The 20,786-nt window shown below is 44.6% G+C and overlaps 1 protein-coding gene across 1 annotated transcript in view; it reads right to left on the bottom strand.

Annotated features, from left to right (window-relative positions):
- Positions 1-5,099: 5,099 nt before the first annotated feature.
- Positions 5,100-20,786, bottom strand: part of MAP2K6 (mitogen-activated protein kinase kinase 6) — a 111,739-nt gene continuing 96,052 nt past the window's right edge. Inside the window, exon 12 of the mRNA XM_075014318.1 lies at positions 5,100-19,149. Within this exon, the coding sequence (XP_074870419.1) occupies positions 19,072-19,149 (78 nt within the window). The 3' untranslated portion in view covers positions 5,100-19,071. The remainder of the gene's footprint in view (positions 19,150-20,786) is intronic.

The following is a 20,786-nucleotide window of genomic DNA, read 5'->3' as shown; positions in this document are numbered from 1 at the left end:
AGAGAGAGTGAATACCAGAATCAGCTTTAGAGTCCACGTCCCAGCAAGCCACAGAGGGAAAATAGTAAACTCGGGTTTGGTATGTGAAGAGTCCAAATTTGATGATGCTGGGTCAACATGCTCACAATGCTGAGATGATCGAAAGCCCTCACTCGCTCCGAATTTGCACGCTTTCCTGGATAGCCATCGTTTGAAAATGGGCTGGGCTTTTGCAAATGCAGAGAGCCCTGGAGCTTGCATAGCCTGCCTGATGGCAACATTTTCAGTCTGTTTAAAAAATGCTAAAGGCTTCAGAGACAGATATACCAATAAACGCTCGCCAGGCTTAACCAGATTCAACGAGGCAAAGCGGTAGGTCCGTCACTGAGCAGTCCACTAAAAGAAGCCTAGGGAACTTATTTTAGCCTATGGTTACACTGTTGTTGTTTTTCTCACCCAGGACATCTGCACTGCTAATCCTGATTGGCTATCTGATATTACAAATTCAAGACTCTAACATCGCATATACATGACCGGGGACACACAGCCCAACTAATTGGCTTAGTTGTTCAATTTTTAAAATAGCCAAATGGAAGCAAAACACTTGGGTTTAATCCTTCCAGTTAAGTCATCTAGATTCCTTCTCACCACGAGCCATCTGATCTTAATCAAGAAAACTTGGCTTTTATCTCATAATCTTAGTGAAGATTCAGAGTGATGAACACTGAAGTAATCTGTATACAAAATGCTTTACTAATGAGTCCTTCAAGAGGGATTATTTTTTCTGAGTTCACAGTAACACTTTGATGTGTAGCACTGCATTTAAACAATCAGAATGCTCTCTTGAAACTGCTTCCAGTTAATAATTTGTTAACACATGGTAATTTTATAAGGCTGATAATGTTTGATTCTTGCAAAAAAGCTGCAAGTACCACAAGCCTATTGAAAGTAATAATTTGTGTTTAAAACTATCTGTAGCCATGTGTGTGATCTTGTAAGAAAGAAATTAGAGCCTGTCTAGTCTCCTAATACTTGTGGGAATTTTGCATGCATCTCAAACCAAGCACAGTTCTCTGCAGTTTATGAAATAAACAAATGCCATCTATAGAGAAGGCAATGTGTTCCTATGAAACACAGAACTTTGATGTTTCATTGTAAGTTATGCATCTGACAAAGTAGGCTCCAGCCCACAAAAGATTTTTATTCACACAAATTTTCACATAAAATTAATTTATACAAACATTTATTAGGTCATGAGCTTTTGTGAGTAGAAACTTAATCAGATAGATCTGGAATGGAAAAACAGAATCCAGGGTTTATATAGCAGGGCTCCGGGGTGGGAGGGCAGGTAAGGAAATGACCTGTCACTCGTAGGACCCATTAATGAAGTAAATTAAGTTGGATGTGGCTCATTCCTTCGAATATCAAAGTTGAGGAAATTGCCCTTGTAATTCATAAGCTAGTTAAGAATTCTATTCAAGACAATGATAAAGGTGTTCAATTTGTAAATGAATTCCTATTCAGATGTCTCCCTCTGTAACCTTGTGGTAAAATTCTTTGGTAGAAAAATGGCTACATTTAAATTCAGTATTGAATATCTAGGGAGGTTAAAATGATGGCTTACGGGTTTATGTAACAACTCCAATCTCAACTAACTAGTGAGCATGAATCTGAACCAGAAGCGTGATGAATTTGTTTTTTAAAGAAAAAAAAAACGGTTTCAGCTTTATTATTATTTTAGGCAACTGAAACAACTGGAGCCAAATTGAGAGGGTCTTTTTTGGGTGAAGTCGTCAGTCAAAAATAACTTCATAAATTCAAGTTGTCTTTTCTACATTTTCCGAAGGATGCTGGAGGATTGTTGGAAGAAGTAAAATTAGCCTGCAGCACATCCTGTGGCCTAGTGCAGTAAAACTGGAATTTTTGGATGCTTGATTTTGAACGTTTGCTGTTGGAGGGAAACAGTGTTCTTATCCCAAGATTAGCAAACCTAAAGGGGAGAAGAGAAGAAAAAACTGCTAAGAGGGATAAGAAGCTACTGGAGTTGGGGCGACCTCTGGCATCATTCTGCGTGAGAAGTCTTTGGAGAAAAGAAAAGATGAGGGCTCCAAGAAAGAATTGTGGTTGGTTCCCTGTAAGGACATAAGAAAAGTCCATATAGGGTCAGAACAAAGGTCCATCTAGCCCAGTAACCCATCTTCTGACAGTCGCCAATGCCAGGTGTCCCAGAGGGAATGAACAGAACAGGGATCATCAAGTGATCCCTCCCTGTTGCCCATTTCCAGCTTCTGATAAGCAGAGACTACGGGCATCATTCCTGCTCATCCAGGCAAATAGCCATTGATGGACCAATCCGCCATGAATTTATCTACTTTTTTGAACCTTGTTATAGTCTTGGCCTTCAATAGCAGCTGGGTTCATGCATCCATTCAGCACTACACAGACCATCTGACTGAGGTATGTGGCTTCACTGGTGTCATACTGCAGAATGACAGGGCTTGGACCCAACTCACAGCAGGATTCAGGTGTTGACCTATCGTCTGCAACAGAGTCTGAGAACCCAGATCCTGAGTGCTTCTTGAGTTGATCAGACTGATGAGTGTGTGAACAGAAGTGTGGCTTGGGCTCCAACCTTAACCAGAAATGTCTGAGCTTACTGCATGAAGTAGACATTCCCTGAGGCAGCGGTTCCCAAACTTTTTCTGGTTGTGGAACACTTGGCCGTCAAAGCACTCTCTGCAGAACACTATTTTTTACATCCTCATACAATGAGGAACATTACTAATGGAAAATATTTCGTAATAATAGTAAGTAAATTATTGTACAGTAAACGAACTCCACAAATAATAATGAAACCAGACATTGACAAAACACAGCTAAAATTGGTTACTATATAATCACTTCAAGAAAACTGTAAAATTGAGAAAATTCCATCCCAAATTTTTTTTCCCCCCTGAGACTGGGGAAGAGACTGCCATTACTCAACTTCAGTGGTGGAACACTTTGCCATAGCTCGAGGAACACCAGCCTTCCGCCAGAACATAGTTTGGAAACTGCTGCCCTGAGGTATTTCAAGTCCCAACGAAATCAAGATCACTAAAGCCATGTCTACCCTAGACAGTTCTGCCAAAACTCACAGAGCTTCCACACGCGAAATGTGTTCTGTTGACATACTGGTAACAGAACTCGGCACTTTTGTTGAGAACCTTCTGCCTCTCCCCCAGGAGGCAGAACACCCTTCTCGACAAAAGTTGGTGACAAAATGGCCACGTGGATGCTCTGGGGGCCCTCTGTCAACAGACAGGGCTTCTGGGTCACCTGGCAGCCCTGTCTGCTGTGCTTCTAATTGGCTATTCTATTGGGAGAGCGGACGGGCAGTCTGTCTGCTCTCTGTCGAGAAAGCGATCCACTTTTGTGTGTTGCCATGACCTGTCGATAGAAGTTTTGTTGGAAGATATCTTCCGACAGTAACTTCTGTCGACAGATCACTGTAGTATAGATGTAGCCTAAGGAAACAATTTCATGTAGGATACACACCAAACTTGGGGAAAGGGGTGTTCATGGGTTGGGTAAAACAGAAGCACAGAGAGGTGAAGTGACTTGCTCAGTCACCCTGAGAATCATTGTTGGAGCCACAAACGGAATCCCATGTTCCCCAGTGAAGACAATAAACACTCCCATTGCTGTCAAAGTGGCCAGATTTTTACTAATCTGTTGCCCGTCTGCTGACCCAAAAACCTCTCACTTAAACCTGACAACAGTGGGGCAGAGTGCAAGAGTTGGGAAGCAGGAAAGAGTTTCAAACCCCCTTGAATTGAAAGGGAATGTAAGTTGTCTATTTTCACCACTGATGCTGAGTGAAGTTCAGAAAGCGACCAAACAGTAGAATAAGTGAAAACACATCAGAGCTTTCACTTTCTTCTGTGGATTTTAATAACCTCTAATCCATTATCAGGAGTAATTTGTAATACGAATTTTGACCCAGTTAATTCTTTCAAGAATCTGGTATATATGACAAAAACAATACAGTACTGAAAAGGTCCAGACTAGTTACTGTAACTGTCCCCTCCATTTATCACCCCGTCGATTAAGACATATAGACACACCTTTTACAAATTTCATTTATTCTTTCGTACATTTTCTGAACTCGATTGACACACCATCATTATAAAGAAGCCTGGCTCTTTGAATATTTAATCCCATACCACCAGTTCACATGTGGTTACAAAAAGTCTCAGCAAAGAGGTTACTGTTGTTTTGTATTTTTCCATCCAAGCAGTTGTCTGAATCATTTGATGGTCGAGCACAACACTGAGCAGAACACACACACAGAGCCAAGTTTAACAAACACATGTCTGGAAAACGGTTACAGTGGTTGAAGTTTCAAAAAAGGTATTACTCCCCCTTCTTCTCTCAGCAGCAGTATTAAACCTATGAATATCCTGAGAACTAAGACCAGAGCGTAGTAAAGAGTTCCTCTCTTGCTAGCAGGTTTTTTTTTTCAAGTAAAAGTGTAGGCTCCCATTTCAAATCGCTGAAATGTTGGGGATTGTGAAAGGGTGAGGACAGGCAGCAGTGATTTAAAGAACTCTTGTTCCAATATTTCACCTATGTCCTTAAATTAATTCAGTAGAATGCTGGTCTGTATACTGTTTAATAAAGAAAAGCCCAAAGTAAAGCACACACAATGGCACACAGCTGCTCCTAATGCCAGCTTCTGATTACTGATCGTCTTCTTAATTCAAGAAACCCTACAGCAGGGGTCAGCAACCCATAGCACACATGCCAAGAGTGGAATGCAAGCGAATTTTCATCAGCACATGAGGCAAGAGCTCCCCCGTGCAGCTGGGAGCTTGCTCAAAGCCAGGCCGCCTGTGGATTAACAAAAGACCAGCTAATACTACCAACAACCCCCAAATGGTAAAGCTCTGCAACTTTACTTATTTCTGAAGGAAGCTGTTGTCAGTAGGACTATTAGTGACTTTGAAAAGTATTACCAGCACTGGCACCATACTTAGAGGTCAAAGGGTCAAATTTCAACACTCCACCTTGGAACGGTTGCTGACCCTAGCCCTGTAGTTTGGGATGAAACAGACTTGCATGCACTAGGCAGACTGGCAGACTTTTACTTTACAATACTTTTAATGCCGAAGTTTGGAGATATCTTTATTAGACCGAGTTCTCATTAACAGGCACATGGCTCAAATCTGACAGTTTTTATGGTTGTTTTTCTTTTCTTTTTTTTTTTTTTGCAAACATACCCCCAACACTTGTTCACAGTAACCGGCTGTGGCAGATCATACACAGAAGAGAAATACAGTACAGCATGAAGATGTACAGATTGCCTGAAAAATACTCGAACACTTGCAATATTTCAGCCAAATCCAACTTGCACAACAGGAATTGGATTGGGGCCCTATGATGGTTTGGGTTGTTTTATTTTTCAGTATGGAAGAGCTACTAACCAATGCAAGGAAGTGAAAAAGCAGCTTCCCAATCAAACTGCCCAAGTTTTCCATACCTGTCTGTGTCCTTTCTACCCTTTTCATCTATCTTGACCTTAAGAGCTTAGAATCAGCCACAAAATTTATGTCTTCGTCACACAACCTAAGATGCCAGCTCACATATTCTTAGAAGGGCATGTGAAGTGAGGAGCTGGTAAGCAGAAGGGGTGTCACAGAGTGTGGGGGTCACCAGGCCCTGCATCCCATCCACAGGCAGATGTGACACTCATTCAGCAGGGAGAACAGAAGGATTATTAGGCAACAGGGACACAGTGTAGAACAGATTTGCCAGCACAGAAACCAGAAGCCATCAGTACCATCCATCTTGGGGAGAGGGGTCCAGAGGGGGTCCCTGAAGCCGGGCTCTGGCCCCCCTCTTCCTCCCTCTCCAGCCACACGAGACTGCCCCACTCAACAGCCCAGTTCCAACCAAACCAGCCAGGCCCCTCCTCCCTCCTTTGTCCTGTTTCCCAGGGAAAAAAGGTGTCACCCAGATGCCTAGGTTACAAAGGCCATGGAAGGCCATTGTGTACGTGACAAAAATCATCACACTGATGCTTCCCTCACCACTATGCACTGATGCTGTGCCTAGGGAAACCGAGGCACACACTACAGTTTACTGCAGAACAGTTGGAAACACATGCAACCTAACCAGGGAAATAAAGTCCTCACAGATCCCACTTCATCCCAAGTGGGAAAACACACTGCAGGAGAAACAGGCAGGCAAAGACTTAGGGTTTGGCTACTCTGGCACTTCGTCGGTCATCTTAATTTCCTCCTCCACACCCCAAAACAACAAAAAAATGACCAAGAAACAACATCAGTTCCTGTCAACAATGCTGCTCCCCCTCCTGGGGGAGGCTGGAAATTTTGTGTCAGCAAGAGCGCTCGTTCCTGCCGACAAACAGCAGCATTTCAGCAGTACGTCTCTTGTGGCACAGCCATGTTGCCGAAAGTTGCATAACGTAGCCATAGCCTTAGCCACTAGAACGAACATAATGCAATGAAAAGTTGAATGAAAATGCAGTTTGATGTGCTTTCTCTGATAAATAACTAGTTTACATTTATTTTTAATCTCACGTCATTTAAAAATATCCTAAATGGCAAAGACACCCTCCTCTCTCTTGCTCTATTGTATTCATCTTGAGACAGATTACTTGTGCAGTTCTTAGCAGAAAGATGCAAACTTTATTACCTGGTTTGACAACTCCACATTCTCCCAACATGTACTGGGAACACAGAAAGTAAACTAGGGACAGAAATGCATTTAAAGTTCACTTCAGATGCAGGAAAACATTTATGCCCATCTCCTTTGGAAAGCCTTACGCCTAATGAGTTCCATGTTCTGCAACCCACTTCCCAGCATTTGTTCACAAAAACAAAACAAAACAAGAAACTAAAGGAGAGATGCAGAGTTCTTTTAGCTGAAGTGCCAGTGAGGTTTTCCTACCGGCAAAGGAGAGAAGCACCAACACAGAAGGGAAATGGAGAGAACAAAGCTTGCACTGATTGCGTGGGAAATTTAGTTACTCTACCACTTCAAGTTCCATCACCATCCAAGGACCGCACACACCTGTCCAGGCCTCTATATAACACACGTGGGATGCAAACAGGTGCATGTTTGACTCTACCAGGCACTTACGAATTTAATAGCTGCTGACTGCAGTGGGCCTACTCCTGCAGAATCACGCCCTAAGACGTCACTCACCGTCTCTCAACTCAGACCAGGATTAACTATCATAGCTTGGTTCTAGCAGCAGATCCTGGCCAGGGAGTATACAAAGGACACAGTTCAAGAGGAGTCTGGAGGCTTGATTCTGCCTTTCCAATGTGCGTAATATGTCTGCTGACATCACTGGAAGTTGTGCCATGCATATCCAAGGACGCAATTTGGCTGTCGAATTCCATGGGTGGCTTGTGATCACATAACATAATAATCATAACCTTTGCTTGACATCAAATGAATGTCAAGCTGGCCAAGATTTAAAGACACAAATGCTCCATGTGAATTTGACATATAAAAGACATGGAGCAGCCAAGTCAAGCGAAGACTTAGACAACCAAACATCTTTAATTCTCGCCAAATCACAGATTTTATTTCTCAGGAGGCATTTAAAAAAATTAAACAAGTCTATCCTTGCAACTGACAATAGCACTTTTGGTTACTACCACTGTGATACGGACAGAATTTACCGATTCCACTGAACCTGAGTCTCAGTCCATCTATTCTTGAAGTCATCATTACACCCAAATGGGAGCTCTCTTTAGCCAGTGTTACAGTGATTTTTATCTTGGCTGCAAGATCTGTTTAGAAACTTCCAAGACCTTCAATTAAAAGGAAAACTACAGCATGTAAAAAAAAAAAAAGAAAAAAACCCTTATTCCCACAGCCAATTATATGGCAGAACAAGTTAAATTTCAAAATGCAACAAATAAAATTTAAAACCCTCATTAGCCAACAGCAGACATTTGCCATTTCAACAGGCAGGAGATAACAAAGGAAGACAGGTAAGCATTTGTGGGCAAGGATGTTGCTTTTTTAGTACATCTGGGGTGCTGTCACGAAAGAATAACAACAGAAGAGAGAGACACAAAGACAGACACAGAGACTAGTTTCCACCCGCATGTATGTAAACACCACTTGTGCCCATTTGCAACCAAACCGTTGAATTTGTTTTTCCAGTATCTGATTCTAGAAGTTTCAGCATGAGACATTTTTGCAGAAAACTTTAAAATGTCATTTATTTTGATATGCTCCCCCCCAAAAAAAATTAATCTGGGCCAATTTTTAAAACCACTTGATTTCAAAATTTCATTCATTTCTAGAGGCCTCCTGCCCTCTTCCCCCTGTGCCCCAACCGGGGATCATGTTCATTTGTAATTTGCAAGAAACAAAATGTAGCAGCTTTTATTTAAAAAAAATTAATTTCATTGCACAAGATGAAAGCAAAATGCAAAGTGTCAAAGTTTTCAAGATGTTGCTGTGGATATTTCAACCAGCCTTGATCAGCACAATGGCAGTTGCCACTGAAAACGCTATATTCACCTGATTCACGAGCTTCGGAGATAATGAAAGATGACACGGCTTCGAAAATTCATTTTCTAGGTGGAAAAAACTACAGCAAGTGGCTTTGACATTAATGTACTCTGATGTAACTGCGCTCTGAAGCTGGAGTGAGTGCACTGGTTTGGATGGAGAATTTTGGTTTTACACCAGAGTACATGAACGTGAAGTCCTGTGATACCTTATGACTCATGCTTCTGACGAAGTGGGTCTTTACCCATGACAGCTTTGGCTCCACAATATCTGTTAGTCTATAAGGTGCCACAGGACTTCTTGCTGTTCTCAAAGGTACAGACTACCATGGCTGCCTCTCTGACACTTACAGACTAGCAGAATCTTTGGAGCATAAGCTTTCGTGAGCAAAGACCCACTTATGCTCCAAAAAAATCTGTTAATCTATAAGGTCCCACAGGACTTCTTGTTGTTCTTGTGCATATAGACTAACACAGCTACCCCTCTGATACTTGCTACCAAAGCACACGAAAGCAGAATAAGATGTTGATTAAACAGCTGTGACTATAGCTGACTGCTGTTTATCTTGAAGTTTACCCTATGAGCAGTTAGTAACTACCTGCTGTTCTGCCCTGGCTCTTAGTAGACCCTTAATATATACCTCTGACACCTAGTGCTTCCTATCTTTTCACAGTGTTCTCCTGAGACAAAATACAAGACTGGGCTCAGAAGGACTGAAAGCTTTCAGACACTGTTCCTGCAAATTCAGAAATGGCTGAATGTTCTTTTACTTGAAAAAAAAATACCATTCATCTGAAGAAAGAAACTTAATGTTCTTATCCTTTGGTATATACAGTACTTCAAAATTTCCCTGCCACTGTCAAAGAAGAACTTGTAAGGGAAAGGCTGGACTGCCTAAATCAGGTAAATGCACTCTGCTGAGGCAGAAAAACCAAGCCATGCTCTAACGCCCACCTCTTCAGCTGTCCTCAATCATTGCAATATCATTCAAATCAACAGATGCACTTCAGCTGAAGTTCTGGGCCTCTGTTCTCACTGAAGGGAAGAGGGGATTTGAAATGGACGACAGGCCATCTGTCTGCTGCTCTGAAAGTTTAATTCCTCACCCTCCTTCCTCACACATCTACCTGTACGTATAACAACCTGAATCTACAGCAGCTTATCGTTCATTAATACTCTGTGTGATACCAAGTAATCACTATATAGCACATCTCTCCTTCAGAAGTGCAGCCGAAGCTTTAGGTCCCCCCTCAGGCATCCAGCAGAAGTGAAGCACATGGCAGAAACTTGGATTTTTCCTCATTGATTCTGTTCGCGGATCTTCAGCTCAGAAGGGAACACAGCACAGCACAGGTCAAAGAACTTCCCCACCATACTTCCAAGATGGCTGCTCTCATCACCGCACCGTGGCCGCTATCAATCTAGAATTGAGGCTGAACTGTATCTGGGGCCACCCTATTTCAAAAGGATTATCCAAATTGCACTTACCCTCAGGCTCCTACACACGGTTCTGGCACAGTGGAGGCCCCTTACGATACGTAAGAATCAAGACCAATATCTCCTTCTAAAGGTGAAGAATTAGGGTGGATATATTATCAGACCTGGCCTGAATCCTTCCTACAGTGCCCCAAAAGGACACTGTTCAACCAAGTTCAAAGAAACCTTGGTTCACGTTTTTTCTTCCCTTCTATTTAAAAATTGTGCAATTCTGTCCTTACTGGATTTGGTTGGGCCCAGAAGGGGAAGTAACCAGTGTTCCCTGTAAGCCGAGTGCTTGGGCGACCACCAGGAGAGATTCAGGTGCCGTCCAGCTGACTAGCAGAGTGCCCACAGCCACCCACACTGGACAGCATGTGTTTCTATTGATGGTGCACATCAGCATATGCCTTGGTGCACATAACAAAATTTATTCAGACCATGAATGGGAAAACATTAGCAATAATATATCAGAGTACCACACAAGAAGCCATTGGAAGATTGTTCTGCTCCGGCCAAACCCATGATGTACTGGAAATCTTCAAATAACCTCCTTACTTCCAGAGAACTTAAGAAGCTTCTGAGCTTTTGCCTACTTCTCCCCATGGAACTACTCAACCCCTGGAGTCTTGTCCCATTGCTTTACGGAACCTGATAATTCTTCTGAGAAAGAAACATGTTGCTCCCAACTATGGATGAGACCCCTGTTCCACGGGCGTGAATCCAGCCTTGCTCCATTTCTGGAAAGGAATTTATCAAGTGGCACTGATAGCAACAAGTCAAGCCAGGGTGTTCGGGAATGGGCCATAGGTAGCAGTAGATTCCCACCTGAAGCGTGCATCCATCTTAGGCCTGAATATGGCTCACTGCTGTATTGTGAGTCACTGGACAAAAAATAAATCCACACATAAAAAGGACCCAAAAAGCAACAGCAAGCCCCACAAAACATGGAGGAAATCCCAGGGACATAAAGCAAGTCTCAGAGGACATCTGCAAAAATGAGATGAGGATGTTGGTAGCCAATAGTTTCCCTGCAGCATTCGGATGAGAACTTTAGAGCTATAGCTGTGAGGTGTAAAATAATACACAGTCGAGTTCATCACTGGTGGACCACCACGAGGTTCAGTGAGGGCTGAACTTTCCCTAATAGATTGCATATCATCTATTCCTTTTAAAGGGATATTCAAAGACAACCTTAAAAGGTGTTGACTCTCATTTCTTGACTTTACAGAGCTTCCCTTGGCTCTCCTGTTTGTGTACTGCTGCCAAAGCTCGTCAGGATAAATTAACTGGCCAAGTTGTCCCTGGGGATTGTATGTGACCTTCAGGTTCTTCTGCTCTCTCCTTTAAGGCCTGCAATGGGACTGGCTGGGGAGATGAGAAGGTGGGTACAGCAGGAATCGGTATTTGCAATGTCCAAAGTCGGGCCATGTGCTGAGCAGATGTACCAGATACAGGGAAGGAGAGATCCTCCTTCCTGTCAGGCTTCCCTGTAAGCTGAGCGCTTAGGGGGCTGCCTGCAAGAGATACAGGTGCTGCCCAGCTGATTAGCAGAGCACCCATGCCCAGCCAAAGCTGGCAGCAGGTGTTTCTACTGGTGATGCGCATGCATGCATGCCTTGATGCACTTACAATTGACTCCGCCCAAGGATGAAAAAACTTAAAAGGAACACTGCTCCCAGTTGTCTTAGCAGCCGGTGCTGCCTATGGTATATGCCAGGTATCACACGAGGATACCCGATCGGCTCTCATGCTGGGCTTCCCACCAGCCACAGAAGGCAAATGGGAGGATCAGCACTGTGGCCAGTTCCTTTGTGCTTCCTCTGCCTGTTGCCCCGACCTTGCACATCTTCCTTTGTTAGAATATGTTCTGTCCATGCAGCACAACCACCAGAAGCCCAGAGGAAATCTAAAAAGGAAAAGTCCTTTGCCCAGAATCTTCGCTACTGCTCACGTTTCACAACACTGTATTGTGTCTCCTCTCCTCTGTTCAGAGGAAAGCATCGACCCCAGCACTTGAGATGGGCAAAAGGAAGGCACTGGGACCATAACTGAGCTCTTGCACCTCTGACTGCCGGTGCTGAAAGTCATTCTGCCGGTTGACTTTCCTGGAACATTTCTTTCCTCCGTGCCTCGAGAGGAAACTTTTTTTTTTTTTACTAAAGATGGTTCGCACAGCAAAGCCCTGCACAGCGATCGTCTGCCCATAGTTCCAATACAAGGGGTGTCCTTACCGTGTCTATCGTAAAAACTCAGCTGACAACTTACAAAGGCAGCAGTTTTGGGGATCAAAAAAAAATATGGAGGAGAAGGGAAGCAACACTGTCTTGGGTGAAATCAACTTGCCTTGATTGAGTGGGGTTGCAGGGGTTGCTAAATGCTCTTTCAACAAGAGAAACACATCTATCTACTAGGGAGACTCAACAGCAGCCGTTTCTTCCAAATGCAGCCTGCGGGAACAAGCCCAGTGCATCAGTTCTCAGGCATAGCACCTGCCTGCCAGAACGCGTCATATTTCATATAATCCATCTGCTCCACTAAAGGCTGAGCTGAAATATTAATTAGGAGATCTGATTTTTTTCCTCGCCAGAAACAACCTGGATTTCATAGAGGACCAAAAGGCCAACTATGCAGACAGAGCTTTGTAACACCTCCTTGGCTGCTGGCTGACAGCTTTCAAGGAAACAATCAACTAGAGGAGGGAGGTACAGACGATAAAACATGTGGACATCAGGTGAGTTATGTCTCTTTCATATGCACTTCTCACACCAGTCCTCCCACTACATAATGCACAAGAGGGACATGAAATTCCTTAACCGTTAACAGTTATAGCATGGCTATAAAGATTAATAGTGGAACTTGCTCCTTTATGTGACTCAAGGGGAGATTTCCATTCATTAATCTTAATTATTGTAGAACAGCTGTTTATAAAAAAGGAGTCAGAATCTCAGCTGGAGTAAATCAGCATCGTTCCAGCTGAAATCAAAGCAGTGATGCCGATTTATGACAGTGGAGAATGTACAGCCCCAACAGGTGTCCTTCCCATTTTTAGGGACAGGAGAGTTTACTCCAGTAATAACAATAAATATTCTGCAATATCCCGCCCCATTCATCAATAAAAGCAGACCAGTGAAGGCAACTGTTTGTCTTGACCATGCTCTCAGTTGCAAAACTGCTGAGTAACTGAAAGAGGTCAATAAATGGGAGGAAATTCAATTAAAGGCAACAAATGTGTAATGAAGAAGCTGATTTTTGTGCTGGTTTGGGGGCATAGCAACCTAAAAGGGAGGTGATAATGATGTCCACCTGGAAGCGTGCAAGCATCAAGGACAGTCTACGGAGTATGGACATGAATGGGATGGAAGAGGACAAGATGCATTTTGTTGACAGGGACAAGGGACTAGCCTCCCAAGAGAAGTGGTAGAAGCCATGCTTCCTGAGACCTTTACAACTACGTTGGGCCAAGCACTGGTGAAAATGTGGTGAAAGACAGGCCAAAAGCCATGCTGCTGGGACACGGCGTGAATTTCTGTTTAAAGTCTCGTGTGGCAGCTGGGGAAATCTCCAGAACGAAATGGGGGTTTGCCCTCCACTCCAACAAAATCCTAGCAGACAAACAGCAGCAACAAACCTGCTTTGGCACGAGCCTTCTCTCTGAGAGGGAGTGATGGACCAAGGTGCCTCTTGGGGTGCGAAGGAAGCTGCTGAATGGCGTTTCCTTGTCCTGTTATGGTTACCGCCGTGGTTCTGGGGTTACAAATCTGAAACTATCATATGCCTAGAGAGTCTTCATCTCTTCAGGAAGCCTGCAGGAACGTTGCCTTTGTAGGACTGCGCCCTAATGTGGCAAGTGGCTTTTTCATCCCGTGCCACTTGTAACCCTAAGGAACTCTTTTAAAGCCTGAAAGTTCTTTGGTTTATTCTCTGGAGGAAACATCTGACACTGCATTTGCCCTTCTCTTTTTCCCTAAGTATAGCCCTGACCCATTCTGTGATTTAATATGCTTCTGTCACACAGAGTTGGCACTGAACTGTGCCATTTTTAGGGAATGACATTGTGTTGCCTGTAAATTGGGCACTTGGGTGGCCACCCAGGCCAGATTCAGATTTCACCCAACTGATCAGCAAAGCGCCCAGGAGATGTGCTTCTTTTGGTGGTGTGCATCTGCACATGCCTCAGTGCGCGCGACAAAATTTATTCTGCCCATGGGTGGAAAAAAGTTAGAGGGAACACAGGCTATGACCGAAATCATGAAACTGTCCTGCTTCCTTTGCAATTAGAAAAAAAAAAATCACAAGCTGGAATACTTTATTGGTACAAAAAAAAGAGTCCACAATCCTTAGCTGTATGAAAGTGATGGGGCGGGGACCCCCCTAAGCCCAATGCACAGATTGTACAGTGCATGTTAGCTGGGTGTTATGCAAGTGGAAAAGTCTTGTCAGCTGTGCAGGTAACACTAATATGACTTTGTGGATGATCTGAGTCTTTGTACATCTCATTCTGTGAGAAACACAGTAGTGCTTAGGGTATGCGCCTCCACCTACCAGGTGGAAGGGTCAATCGCCCTGAGTTTGATTTCGTGCACCTGGTAAAGAAGTGTGAAATCGATTTCCCTGGGGTTGGCAGCTGACTTCCTGGACTCCCGCTCTCATGAGGGGTAAGGGAGGTGTATGGGAGAAAGGATTCCGTTGACCTCCCTCAGTGAGGACAGACCTTACAATTGACTGCAGATACATCGATTCTAGCTATGCAATTGCCATAGCTAGAATAGCATATCTGCAGTTGACTATAAGGTCTAGTGTAGACCAAGCCTTAGAAGTGGCAGAACCCTTTCCATTTTCACTGCATGAGCCAGACAATTAACCTTCAGCACCTCCCTCTTGGTAAGTGCTATTATGTCTATTTTTATTGATGGGGAAACTGAGGCACAGATTACACACCTGCCTACCACCACAGTGTTAGTAAAGAGCCACCACTATGGTACTCTGAGCACTTTAGCAACCTTGGCTCCCTGTCTTGTGCTCTGACCACTAGCCCATACTGCCTCCAAGACTGCCTGTTGCATAGTATGTAAGGCAGGTGCCAGATTAGCCCCAGAAATGACAAGCTTTGTGCCGGTATTTGCCCAAGACAAATGCTGAAATATGAACAAATCTCTACACTGACCTGTGCCTAGTGAGGTCATTTATATGATGCAACGTGGGCACATAATGCAGCTCAGTCAGAAATCTGGACTCACACCACTAGTAGCAATTTACACGTACTTTGCAATGAATCAAGTCCCTACGCAAGAGGAAAGGCAGAAGAGACACAGGCCCCTGAACAGCCGATCAGGAGGGATTGCAGGGCAGGGGAAGGCGGGGGTTGGGAGTGTTGTTTTCAATATTCCTTCCTTCTTGGTTAGTTTTAATGTCCTTAAACCAAGATTTGGATGAGCTAGGCTTCACAAGAGTCCAAAGCGTAAAAGAAAGCACTCACCCTGCAGCACTGAGCCATGCACAATTTGGTTTACCCGGTTCCTAACCGCATATAACACTGACATTAGTTTTCTGTTGGAAACTGCTGGGGCTATTAATATCGGCTGCTAATACTGATCCCTGACAGTATCACATAAATTCAAGCCGTCAGTTACCATGGCACTAGAATAAAGGTGCTCTGAGGTCAAGGGAATGCGCTGTCCAAATGAGACTTATATTCCAAGAGAAAAGAGGCAAAAACAATTTTTTAACGAAAGCATCAGATCTGTATGCAGGAAAACCAAAGGCTGGTTTTAAATGTCATGTTTTTCAAAGTGAGAATCGATGCTGGAACTGGCTCTATAAACTGGCTGGCTGGACTTTTGCCGCAGCTGAAGACAATCAATCAAAGCAGCTCAGAGTCTATGAAAGAGAAAGAAGAGACACGCACGCAAAGCTGAAAAGCAGGGCACTGATTACGAGCCCGCCTCGGCCTCTAAAATTACACTGAAATGTAAAAGAACCTTGTGGTTCAGCTGCAGCAAAATTGCTCCTTGGAAGTTTCACGTGGAACCATGTGAGAGGGAAATTATACTTACAAGGGACTTGATGCTAGAAAACATGAGCTGGGGAGCATGTAACCTCTCATAAATAATCTCAATATGCAGTACTCACTGGGCATGACTGCAGCTTGAGCAGACAGACCCAAGCTAGCTCAACCCCTGGAACAGGGAAACTGAGGCAGCGTCCATTTCAGGCTGTGCAAGCCTGTCTGGAACCTTGGGAAAATTCCTCACCAAGCTAGCCCAATCTGCAGCTTCACTTCTCTGGGACCCCAACTAGCTTTGCCTTGGGGTACTTCTGCTCAAACACCATTGTAATGCTGGCACAGATGTTCCCAAAGTCTTTGCAGCCAATTTAAATTCTTCAGGACAGCATGCCCCCGGGAACACCACATAATCCAAACACCAAAACCTCCAGAGCCTCCTCAGACTACAAATGCAGCAAGCACGTGGTGCAGAAAGACAGGACTCTGGTGAACGCAAGGGTAGAATTCCCAAGAGCTGTGCAGTGCTGTCTCCAATTAGTAATGACCCCCCGGCCAAAGGCAATGCAAGCTACCATCCTCACCCCCTGACCTCGCAGCACAAAGGAACAAGGCAGCCTTGTGCAGGGCTGCCAGTGGGGGCAAGGAGGTGGGGGAAGATGCCTTGGGGCCTGGCAATTTAAAGCCCAAGGCTGCTACTGTGGTGGCAAGAGTGGCTAGAGCCCCTGGGCCTTTACATCACAGCTGGAACCTTGCATGGCACTGAGGACTCGGGGAAGGAGGCTAGTCCTCCCCAGCCTGGCCCCATCTGCCTCAGGCTCTGCCCCCACCTTGCCCATGGCCTGGCACACTTCCATCCCCATCCCTGACCTTGTGCAGTGGGATCTCCCCACCAACGTGATGAGCTTTGGGCACATCCACAGAATGATGCCCCGGGACACCAGCTGAGGCTCTGGTGTACAGGGTGTGAAACAAGGCGGAACTTGGCTCCGAGGGAGCCAATCTGTGGCAGTGAGTGCTACTTCTCATGCAGCGAATGGACTTCTAGGCACTTCAGTAAGGGCAGTAGTGTGTTTTCCTGGTACTTTCCCTCCTCCCACCCTAGCTCTTCCTCAGGGGATCCTCCTTTCCCTAATAGAGGTAAAAACGGGAAATGGATGCAGGGGACACTTAAGACTGGCCACAGAGGGAGCTTTCTGTTTCCTGTGATGCAGCAGAAAAGGCTGTCCCTTGGCACTGAGGCTGCGGAAGAGCAGCTTTCTCTTGCCTGGCATAGCCCCCATTTTCCCAGCTGCTCCCGAGCGACACGGGAATCTGGAAGTTGCATCTGTGAGCCTCCCAGCAGAGAGGCCCAGTGCTGGGGTGGTGGCTTTTAAAAGACAGAGCAGGGCTATGGACATCACCCAGACATTCTCCCTCACGGGAGGGTGACAGGGAGGAGACGAGGGGAGACAAGACGAAAAGACCTGATGGCAGTGAAAGAGCCAAGTGCGGAGACAGACTTGGGTGACATTCTGTTCGTTGACACCACTGGGAATTCGCAGTCGGTGGAGTCCCTGAGCACAGACCCAGAGTCCATCTGCCCATCCTGCAGAGCACCAGTTACTGTATTAACAGGAGAGCAGAATTCTTGTGCTGTCTTTCCCTCCTGTCCTGAACTCCCTCATGCTCTTCCCCACCTCGGCTAGCAGCTTTTCTTTGCGGGCCATGTCCAATGGCAACAAACTCCTCGTATCGGTGCAGCTGTGGTTTCCTTGCAGGTTTCCCAGACTGCAGCCCTAGTAGGGGCACCTGCAGCGGGTGCTGCATGCAGCTGCGTTGACCATCCTGACCAGCCCTGGATGAGGATCAAACCGCCCTCCAGCAGGAGTTCCTGTGGAGCGTTTCCAATGACTGTGGGTAAGTGCAGGGGACATCTGCCTCCGTAGCGCTAGGAGCTTTGGAAACCCACTGTGGGATAAAATCCATTGGCCCCCCCTCCCCCTTCTCCTCTTTGCAGATATCCATAATGTCCCTTTCTCTTCAAGGAGTACAGGAAAACTGCCGTCTGAGGCAAACACCACCACAAAACCTGAACTCTAAAGTCAGCACAGGGTTCTCGGTCAAGCACCCGTGAATTCCTAGCCAGGTGGAGGGATCAGCTAATGCCTCTTCAGACTGCCACGCACTTTACAATGAATTTTTCCTCCCTGCCTTAGTCTCAGTCGCTCCTGCAGAAACATTTCTGCCTCACAATATCGGTGACTGTCAGACACGCGTATAAACAGCTGGAACCTGAGGCTTTAGTTATGCGATGCAATGGGAATGCATCGCAAACATCATGAGAACCAAGCTGTGTTTCCTTTTCATGTAGCATCAGAACAAAGTCTCCTGTGCCCTACATCACAAGAGCCTACTGACCCCCTTAGTACGTTTTCCGAGGTAGCCCCGATATTTGAACCAAGATCCATGTTAAAACTTCTTTACTAATGAATATTAAATAGTTTTCTACAACATACAGGCTTCTTTTTTTTTCCTTTTCTCCTTGTAACCCTTTTCCCAGCCAAGCCCTATAAATATTGCTTGCTGCAGCCACGTTATCTTCATTGTCACACGTTCATTCTCATATAAAACAGAAATCTATTCAATCAAGCACTGAACATAAATATTAAAATAATGGACGGGACAAGATATAAATCTACATACAACTTCATGACTACCATAGCACCTATTACCATGACAAAAGCCATCCAAGAAATGAGGAAAGGAGGTTGAGGAGAAGGTTGAGGTTTTAGGTGGGGGAGGGAATTTTGACTGCCATTAAATATTTCACTCACTCTGGTTAATAATTTTCCATGTTTGTTTGTTTGAAGGGTGCCAACCTGATTAAAATTCATTTCACTAACCAGTTCACTCTATGTCACTATGGATATCAAAGAACCCTTTAAAAACATTGGAGAGGTGGGGGGGGAGTTAAAATTAAAATAAAATGGCCGTTTTCTATTGGTGCTTTCATGACCAAGTCCCACCACACACCCCTTCCCCTACACCCACCAGTCCACAGAAGGGCAAATCATGTACAAGTCCATTTCTCAGTCTCCCAGGATGAGTTTTACAAAAGAAGCCACGTCTGTCTCTTTGGATTCATGCTGAGTGAAGAAAGGGTGTTGCTGGGAAAGAAAAGAAAAAAGAGAACATATTAAAATGTACTGTTACCATCTAGGTCAGCCTGGAAAAATTCTACTCTATTGGAAAAAACTCCTCCTAGTAGAAAAACATTCGTTTCCCCTGCTATCAACTTAACGGTGTCATTCGGGTGGGTGAGAAGATATTGTGCCTCGCTGGTAAATGAACGGACTGTGGATTCTCTGTATCTGGCCCTACACAACTCTGCAATTTTATGTGGTTCTCTAGCTCCACAGGATATTCTCCTGTCTACTGTCCCTCTGTCCTGAAAGATACAGGTTGAACCTCCCTCGTCTGGCACCCTTGGGACCTGACCAGCGCTGAATGAGAGAATTTGCTGGACCATACAGGTCAATATTATCTAGCAGCATTACCAACACTTCCACTGCTTACTGGGCTCTGAGAAGACATTTAGGGGTACATTACAGCTAAATAACAGCACAGAACACTGAGAGCCAGGACCTGTGGCTGTAAACAAACTTTATGGGGCTACGAGAAACTTCACTACACCCTTGACAAGTCGTCATTCAGCTATCTAAAATCAGATTTTGCTGGAAGTTGTCATTCAGCTATCTAAAATCAGATGTTGCTGGATGAGAGAGTTCCAGATGAGAGAGATTCAACCTGTAGTAGCAGTATTGGAACGGACTGCTCTCTCTACTCTATATGAGGTCAAATAGAGCTTCTGTTGGACTAAAGTGGAACACTTTTTTCAGCACCACAAGATTTACAAAATAACCATCAGGACAAATGATCCTCATGTGTGTAGGAAAAGATGGAAACATCCTGAGAAGTCCAAACAAAGGAAAAAGAGCGGTGAAGTGTGTAAATAACACAGCGTGCAAGAAGACCATACGAGACACAAGTTTGCAAGGATGCTTTGAGCCCAAGGAAAAACAAGGAAGGTTAGACAAATGCAGGGCCCATTAGCCTTGAATCTGTCCTATTCAAAAAACTTGAATTTATTGTAAACCAAAGGCATTGGATCACTGAACTGTTGAACCAACAAAAGAAATTTATCCTTTATTTTAGTAGGCAGAGACATGTCTCAGTTGAATTCTCATTCCCGTTCTTGGACAATATACATGCATTCATTACGGGTGTGCATTTTAAGAGCCTGATCCTGCTTAACTCACAGAAATGGGACTCACTGTAAGAATGGGGTTTCACAAATGGATAAATGTTTGCAGGGAAAAGCCTCACCAGAAGACTGCATCTGCAGCTGATATTTACCAAGCTTCCAACTGTATTTATGTATTCTTTTCCCTAGGCTCGCTTCCGTGCCTTATTCCTTCCCATCAGCAACTCTTAAGTCTTACAGCAGGAGAAGGCTACTTCATTTTTAACTGCTCTGCAGAGAGGAAAGCCACGCTGGCTGGAAAATGATAAACAGCGATCTCTTTAAGTACTTCATCGTAACTAACGTATTAAGGCATCCTGCTGGAGATTCTATCTACGGGTCTGTAAACGGAAAAATATGTGCAAGAAGCAAAACACGAAACGAAACAAGCCATAAACCTACTCTGACCAGAAATGAGGTCTAACCTTTGCTGCTGAGGACTACATCCGTGTGCAAGAGATCAGTTCACTTACACCAGAAATCACCAAGGTGCTGGATGAT

This window comes from Carettochelys insculpta, chromosome 20 (assembly GCF_033958435.1).
Source record: "Carettochelys insculpta isolate YL-2023 chromosome 20, ASM3395843v1, whole genome shotgun sequence".
In the NCBI taxonomy this organism is placed as follows: domain Eukaryota; kingdom Metazoa; phylum Chordata; order Testudines; family Carettochelyidae; genus Carettochelys; species Carettochelys insculpta.
The sequence above is the reverse complement of the archived record's forward strand: the minus strand, read 5'-3'. Positions and strand labels throughout refer to the sequence as shown.